We start from the raw sequence: 8,179 nt of genomic DNA on the forward strand, positions 1-8,179 counted from the left end.
AGTGACATGGGACGGAGTGACACGGGACGGAATGTGCGATGGAGCGACATGGGACGGAGCGACACGATGCAGAGTGACATGGGATATAATTACATGGAACAAGCTGACATGAGACAGCATAAAGGGAACAAGACCGGCATCTCCAAGGTAGAGGCTTTTCCCAGCCCCTGGGTGCTCCCCCAAGACGCTCCTCCCTTTGGGGTTTGCATCCCCATCTTGTTGCCCTTAGACCACGGTCTGCTTTAAGCTCAAGGGCCTTACCTGAGGGAAAGGAATGGAGGTTTGGGGGTAAGAGCTGGGGCTGAAACACTGCTCTGCTTGTTCATGCTTCTCCCCATGTTCAGAAGAGTGCGCATGGTGATTTCRCCACCTCGGGAATGCATCCAGGAGCCCCTGGCACACAACCCTCTGCCCAGCGGGTGCAAGGCTACCCAGGATTCCAGACCAAYTGGGTGCCAACTGAAAGCGTGGCTGGGACAAGCAGGTGAGTGCCATGGGGACAGCGCTGGCCCCATTCCCTCTGGCTGGAGCCATGTGGTGCCCTGGCATTGGATTCATTTCTGCACTGATGGAACCGTGGKGATGCTGATGATGATTTCCTCCCACTGGCAGCAAGCACTTTTCATCCATGGATGGAAGAGGAGGCAGACCCGGGATGGAGCCAGTCCCAGGCATAGCTGGGATGTAGGTGCAAAGGCTTTGGTGACAAATGTCGGGGGTGGCAGCTCATCCCCTGGGCAGGGCTGGGACACACAGTGCCACAGCTGGGTCACATCCTGCCCACCTGGGAGGGCACAGCGGGTCCTGAGCGCTGAGCAAGCAAGGACACAGGGGCAATGTCCAGTTGGGATGGGGGGGGTGTGGGAGGCTGTGCCCTCCACCTCCCATCCCTACGTGCCCTGGGCACCCTGGAGCAGCTGCCACATTTGGAGGTGCAAGCAGGACTGAGGCGAGCATGTCCCAGGCTGGGAGGATTCCACCCTAGGAAGGGATACAGGAAACTCCCCACTCTGACCTTTCCACCAGCCCTAATTCCCACGGGACTGGGCTGCCCCTGGGAGAAATTCCCAGAATGGGTTTTGGGAGCTTCCCTCTGCAGATTCACCACTGTCTAAAATGTCTAAAATGAGATGGGAATCTTTCCCCGGTGGAACCCTACAAATAACCCATTTCCCACATCACACCCCCGTTAGTTTGTGGGTTGGACTGTGCTGGGGTGGTGGGGGGGAAACCAGGTTCAGGACCCCACAATTCCCCTGCAAATRCTGGAACTCGTGCAGCACCATGCTCGGCACTTGGCTCTGCCTRCACAGGCAGGGCTGTGTCCCCCAGGAGCTCGCCCAGCCCTCTTCTCCCTTTTTTAGGAGGCTCCTAAAAATGCCCTCTTCTGAGTACTTATCTTCTGAGTCACTTGTGGGGTCGCCTGGCCGGTAAGCGGCACCAGCACCGGTGCATCAGGGATGGGACAGAGRCAGATGGGTGCTGGTAGTGCCCTGCAGTGCCAGGGCTGGCTTCTCTGGCCCCTGTCACCCACCCGTGGCCCCTGTCACCCTCCCCAGACACTCTGAGATGATGCGGACCATGTCACCGATCCCCGGCCTCTCYGGGCCCTATGGTGTCAACCAGTCTGAAATGGAGGAGCAGAGGTAGGGACATGGGGACCCATCCCTGGGGCATGGGGGAGCCCTGTCCTGGCAAGGAGAGCTCTTCCCTGSGTGGGGCAGAGGGGGCCAGAGGTAAGGGGGCAGAGAGGAGCTGCAGAGGGTCAGCTGGGCTCAGAGGGGTTTTACAGGTCTCAGTGTCTCAGTGTCAGTGGCACTGCAGCCACATGGGATGAGCTGTGTCCGGTGTCAGCCTGAACTCAGGTTTGGTGGGTCTTGGTGCCTCCTGTGAAAGGAATTCCCAAAATCAAGYCCTGCAGCTGGGACAGTCCTGCTCCTGCCTCCCTGGGGACACRGGCAGAGGTCTCATGCAGCACTGGAGGAAGGGGAAAGGGGAGCACCCCCTGAAGCCCTCCCTGGCAGAGCAGGATGAAGCACAGAGTGCCACGGCGCTGGGCACTGAGCACCCCTGTGCCCTGTCGTGCAGGGACGTGGCACACAGGGCGTATTCCCGCAGATCCCCGATGTACTGTGGGGGCAAACACACCAGCACCTACCCGGGACAGCCCATGGAGCCRCTCCTCCCAAATCCCAACCAGGTAGGGATGGGGAAGGAGGGGACACGGGCTGGGGACAGCGAGGATGGGAGGGCGATGCTGAGCATCCCGTGGGGGAGGGGTGTGGGGGGTGATCTGTGCCTCAGTTTCCCCAGGAGGAGCTGGGTGGGGAGGCTGTTTTGTGGGTGCTGAATGCAGACCGGTGTGGCAGCCAGCCCATCCTCTTCTTCCCAGCCCGGCGCCTTCGGTCTGGTGGGCAGCGATGGACTCGTGTACCGGGGCCGGAGTGTGACGGGGCCGAACTGAGCAGGCGACTGCAGCCCGCAGAAATAAAGGGTGACAGCAGCCGAGCTTCCCGAGTGCTTCCTGAGCCGAGTGGCCTTGGGGCAGGATCCTCCCTTCACRCACAAGGAGGGCAGCGTCTCCCATCCTGAACACAGTCCCAGCCCAACCCCTCCAGGGTCTGTCAGTGCAACCCCTCAGTGCTGCTTGTGCCCTTGCCAGGGGAGCCTGTGACCCTAAAAGGGGTCTGGGGTAGCAGGAGCAGCAGGAGGAGGAGGAGGATGCTCATTTGCTGCTGGAGAAGGGGGAAATGGGGACCTCAATGAGCGAACAGAGTTTGATGCCAAAAGCGGATCCCACCCCAAGCTGCTGGTTTGCTGTCGCTTATCCCATGGGATGAGCATCACTAAGCTGCCTTCCTCAGTGCCAGAAATCCCCTCTGTCACCCCCTTGTCCCTCCTGCAGCGTTGCCATTGATRGAAAAGGAAGGCACAAACCCCTCTGCTTCCCACCTCCGACCAACACACCACAGCCTGTCCCTGCTCCCTGAGAGAGGGACACGTCCCCTCCTTCCCTTGKGCCACCCCAAAAGCTTGGGGCTACTTTTCCCCAGCTCCCCCGTGCCACCCACCCCTCACTCTGCATGGGAAAAGCCCCAGAGTGTGCTGAGACCGAACACAAGTCATGTCACGAGTGAAGGGGAAGGGAAACCCCGACCCGTGGAGCAGCACAGGCTTGTCCCAGCTGGGCTGGGGACACGTGGATGTGTTCACAGGGGGCTGGGGATGTCCCCTCTGCACAAAGGCAGTGACAGGAGAGACACAGGTCTCCCGTACCAGGGAGACACAGAGCTGGTGGCACCTCAGGGGTGAGTGGGAGGGTGAGAAACCCTGAGGGGAATCCCAGAGGCACCTGGGGGGACCCAGAGCTTATGGGGGACATCCCCTGGGGGCTGCCCCAAGAAAACCCTGCTCTCCTGGTGGATGTTTCCCAAACCTTTCMCCCAYRGGGACAGACTCCATCCCTGTCCACCCCACTGTACCCCACAGACACCTTAGCTCCCAGGGAGTTGCCCCTGCAATGTTTTTCCTGGTGGGTTTGGTTTTTCAGGGGAAAACCAGGTGCTCAAAATCTGCTTTGGGGTGCTGGGGTGGACACAGCAGGATTTGGGATCCCCCCAGTGCCACCTCCAGGAGAATAATTGGGAACACTGTGAGCAAACCACTGGGCACCAGATCAGAGCCAGCAAAGGACCGTCCTGCACCCCTGGGTGGGGCTGAGGGGCTCAAAAACAAACACCTTTGGGGTTAATTGCATGTGCAGGATATGCCCAGCTGAGGTGACCCCTTTGGTGCTCATCATCCCCTGCTGCATTTGCTGACCCAAGGACCCAGAGGTGCCCTATAAACACCCCCTGCATCCCCTRAAMACACCCCCAGCCCCACAGCCCTCCACGGGTGCTCTCTGTGCTGCTGGAACGGAGAGCAGCCCCAGATGGGAGATTTTGTGTCTTTTTCTCTTGGAGTTTGTGCCACCCCGTGGAGCTCCCCGTCCCTGGAGGACACTTTGCCATTGTGCYTGAGCCTCCCTGTCTCTCCTGGCATGCCCAGAGCTGCTGTGTTCCCATTTTTGGGGTTTTACCCCAGCTGTTTGTTGTGTGACTACCACATCCTCGAGCTGGTGGAAAAGGATTCCCTCCGATCCCCCCTCTTTGGGGACAGCACTGGTGGCTTGTGGAAGCAGAGCAGGGGCTCAGGGCAGCTCCTGGGGGGGACCAGTCYCCACTGGTGACACTGGTGACACTGTGGCACCCATCCTCAGTGCCCTGCCAGGGACATCCTCCCAGCAGAGAGAAAAGGCAGGGACAGCTGGTGTTAAAAAAGTGATTTTTTTTTTAATTTTTATTATTTTTAAATTAATAAAAAACCTTCAACCTGTTTTTTGCTGGATCTTTTTTTCTCCTTTTTTTTTTTTTTTTTGGTTTGTTTTTCTGTTTTGTTTTTTTTTTAAGCAACATTGATTTGAAAACTAAAAAAACCCCAGCTCCCCCCTGCCTGGGGAAGCGCCACGTAGGGCGGTCACAGGGACAGGGAGACATCACCTTGATAAACCCCCACGCCCTGGGGGTGCCGAGGGAGGGAGGATGGGGTTGGGGGCGAGTCCAGGGCGGGGTCTGTGCAAGAAGCCGGGCTGAATTTCAGGAGCCAGAGAGCTGCATTTGCTCTGGGCACTGCAGCGAGTGTCCGGGRAAGCCAGAGCTGGGGAGGGTGTCCAGTGGCTCCATGTCCCCCCCCGTGGCCATGATCTGGGGTGCCAACAGCCACCTCCATCCATTTATTCTTGTTATTCCTGTCCTCCCCTTCCCTCTCCCGCCCTGATGTAGGGGTGCTGGGTGGGGGCAGAGCCAWAGGGAAACCCCCCCAGACACCCAGAAGCTGCCTACACGTTGCTGCCCTTCTCTCTGGATTTATATACATTAGATATATTTATATATTATAGTTATATATTTTTAAAAAAAGGGGGAGGGGAGAAAAGAACAGCCAGAGGCTCTCACGGGTCAGCACCCTCCCTGGCAGCATGTGCTCCCCCCACCCCTAAAAATAATAATAAAACCTAGAAAATTATTCCAGTGCGTTTCTTGGCGAGCCCCTGCTCCCAACGCCCCGGCCCGGCCCCTTGACCCCCCCAAGCCCTCCACTAGCCCCAGCCTTATCTCTGACCATCCATGGTGGCCACGGCTTTCTGTGGGGGGGCAGCGGGCGGGGGGGTGGGCGGCCAGGAGGGCTGCGGGTGGTGCAGGTGGTGGTGGAGGCCGTGGGTGGTGGGCGAGGACGGGGGCAGCCAGGMGGGCTGGTGGCTGGGGGGCGAGGAGGCCCAGAAGGGGCTGAAGCTGCCCGGGGGGGAGCAGGCCATGGAGGTGATGGGGCTGTTGCTGCTCTGCAGGCTCTCCGAGGTGCGCAGCTTGGAGAACATGGCCAGCGCGTCCGGGAAGTTGGGCGGCGTGGCCGGCGTGTTGCTGGGGGTGCACATCTGTGGGGCACAGGAGAAACGGGGGGTCAGCTCGGCCACGGGGGTTTCTGGGGGTTCCCAACCCACCCATGACAGCCAGACCCACAGCTGAGGATCTTGCCCGCACCCCACGCCTGGCACCCTCCCGGATCCAAGGGACAGTGTGGCCCCCAAGGGTCTGCGTGGCGGGGGCTGCCTGGGGAGAGGTTCTAGTAAATCTGGGAAGGAGATTTTGGAACACCCAGGAGGCTCAAAGCCCACGGAGGAGGCAGGTTTGGGGAGCAGCACAGCCTGGGCAGTGGGTGGGCAGGGTTGTGGGGTCCCACCTGGCCCCACAGGACCCCCTTTCACCCAGTTTCCTGATCCCCTTCCCCTTCACACCCCATTATGGCAGAGAGAGCAAAAGGCAAGCAGGGCCCCCCCCAGTTCCTGGTACAGCCCCTGCCTTCTTGGTACCCRGCTAAATTTAGAACCTGGACAGTGATGGATCGGGCCCTTTTTCCAGCCACTCTCCCCAGCAGAGGAAAAATCCACCAGGGAGGACCCAGCCCTGCACTGAAGCCAAGGGGCTGGCACAGGGAACCCCAAATCAGCAAAGAACTTGCTGAAGTGAGAATTGGGGGGTTCTAAAAAGGGGATGCGGGGTGGGGTGTGCAAATTCCCAAGACGCTGCACACACAGGGAAGGGGCTTGTGGGCAGGGGATGCCTGGACATGGGGGTGGTTCCTGCACAGGGGGGACTTCACTCCTCTGGGTTACATCCACCCCAAATCCCTGCTGCCCTCACAGAGCTCCTGTCAGATGCTTGGGAGGACTCTGAGCAGAGTTCAGGGRCTTGGGCAGTGTCTGCTGCCTTCASCAAAGGGGGACTGAGATATTTCTGACAGGGAATAGCTGCTGCCTCTCCCCCTTAGGCCAGGATTTGCYCCTGGCAGGTGCTCAGCAGTGCCCTGCTGCTCCCCAGCCTGGCCCAAAACTCAAGTCCCTCTTACAGGTTCCTCCTCATCCCCATCCCAGCCACCCTTGCTCAGAGAGGCAGTGGCCAAACCCTGAAGTTGGGGTGCTCCCCCAGTCTGGGGGAAGAAGCAGATGGCTCCTATCACTCTATGGAGTTAATGCACCCCAAAAATGCAATCACAGCCTGGCTGGCATCGAACAGGTTCACAGTTAATGGGGGACATTCCTCCACAGAACTCATTTCAGAGCTCAGCTTGAAGTGGTGCTAATCCAGCTTTTGCTTTTTAAATTAACCTATAAATTTGGCAGTATCTGAAAAGATACTTGTTGAAAGAAWTACAAACAAAAYCCAAAAACCTTAAATTTGCTGTTTYGAAAAAAAGCCYACCACCACCACAGCCATACACACACACTAACTGCCAGCCCTGGAAGGATGCTGGACACAGCTCTGAGCTTCTGGGGTGATGTTTGCCAGATTAATTTGAAATATTACTTTTATAAAAAATGTAAGAATTGCCATATTATTATTGCCTTCCTACTCCAACACAGCTCTCGACTGTCAGAGGGTTGGTCACCAGCACCCCAAACAGCTCTGGTGAGTCCTAGCCCCACAGTTTGAGGGGTTTTGGAGAACATAGGGAGGCCCTCGCCTCGGTGGGGGTGACAGGAATGAGCTTCCCCACATCAAACCACTGCGGCACTCGCAGCTTTGTTCCCTGACGTTTGAAAAAGAAATAGAAACTGCAAGCACAAAACTCCTCATCTCACCCCTGCCCTGAGCCGTGTGGGGCATTTCAAACTGCACTAATCTGCATGCTGGGGGAGGGTAGGGTGGGGTGGGAAACACAAAAAAAAAAAATCCCCAAAACAGAAGGATCTGGGGAGAAGGCAAAAGGTATTTTTCACACCACGTGGAGCACACGGTGTTATGAAAACGCTGYTGGGGAGGGGTAGAATCCACCGGCTCCAGACCCTCCGTGCTGGGCTGATCGGGGGAAAGGGGTGCCTGTCATGGTTGGGGTGGGTGAGGGGGGTCCCAAAAGCCGCAGGGAGCACAGGGATGGGGCCGGGATGGCTTTCACCGGCCCTGCTTTGCATCCCGCTTCCGGCAGGAATTGCCCCGGTGAGGCTTTGGGTGTGAAAACACAGCAGGGCCTGGATGTGCCGGCAGCTCCCGCTGCTCCCCCGGCCCCGCTSCCACCGGGAACGGCGCTTTCCCATCCCCAGACCCTCCGCAAACCCCCCGAGGCCGCACGGAAACGTGCGGGGTGGGGAGRAATCGAGATAAAAGGGCTTTTAGTGGGAGCTGGCTGACAAAACGACTTTCTTCCGAGGCAAAGAGAGCGCTTGCTGCCGGCGATGCCGGCAATGATCCCGACCGAATGAGAAAAGGGGGAAAATTCGGCTTAACCCAGAATTCCGCTCCTTCCCCCACGCGCGGCACCGTGCAGCTCCCTCAACGCGGGGAGGGAAAAGAAAAAAAAAAGAAAAACCCCCAAGAAACACAAAACAAAACACCCGGAGGGGAACAACTTCCTCCTTTTGGCCAAGGGGATGTGCCCTCGGCCAAGGTCAAGCGRCGTGGGGGGAAAGCGGGGGCCAGCCGGGGCCCCCCGGCCCGGGGAGCCCAAGTTACAGCGCGATGCTCGCCGAGACAAACTATTTCCTGGCAGACATTTTAGCTCGTGTTTACATTCTCCGGCTGCGTGTTCCTGCGGGCGCCCAGCAATATGGCTGGCAGGGAGCTGACAGCTCCGAGGGCTGGGGGCTGCA

General features: G+C 58.4%; 2 protein-coding genes across 2 annotated transcripts in view; one reads left to right on the forward strand and one right to left on the reverse strand.

Annotated features, from left to right (window-relative positions):
- LOC130581076 (uncharacterized) overlaps positions 1-3,247 on the forward strand; it is a 6,556-nt gene extending 3,309 nt beyond the window's left edge. Inside the window, exons 6-12 of the mRNA XM_057378967.1 lie at positions 3-147; positions 345-484; positions 613-684; positions 1,365-1,430; positions 1,560-1,646; positions 2,089-2,200; positions 2,393-3,247. Of these exons, the coding sequence (XP_057234950.1) occupies positions 3-147; positions 345-484; positions 613-684; positions 1,365-1,430; positions 1,560-1,646; positions 2,089-2,200; positions 2,393-2,464 (694 nt within the window). The 3' untranslated portion in view covers positions 2,465-3,247. The remainder of the gene's footprint in view (positions 1-2; positions 148-344; positions 485-612; positions 685-1,364; positions 1,431-1,559; positions 1,647-2,088; positions 2,201-2,392) is intronic.
- Positions 3,248-4,312: 1,065 nt separating this feature from the next.
- On the reverse strand, positions 4,313-7,220 carry UBALD2 (UBA like domain containing 2). The gene has a single exon (XM_057378948.1). It carries the CDS (start codon positions 5,468-5,470, stop codon positions 5,150-5,152), a length of 321 nt encoding a protein of 106 aa, XP_057234931.1. The 5' UTR covers positions 5,471-7,220; the 3' UTR covers positions 4,313-5,149.
- Positions 7,221-8,179: the final 959 nt, after the last annotated feature.

This window comes from Malurus melanocephalus, unplaced genomic scaffold (assembly GCF_030028575.1).
Source record: "Malurus melanocephalus ecotype Western Australia unplaced genomic scaffold, MMel_1.1 scaffold_381, whole genome shotgun sequence".
In the NCBI taxonomy this organism is placed as follows: Eukaryota; Metazoa; Chordata; class Aves; order Passeriformes; family Maluridae; genus Malurus; species Malurus melanocephalus.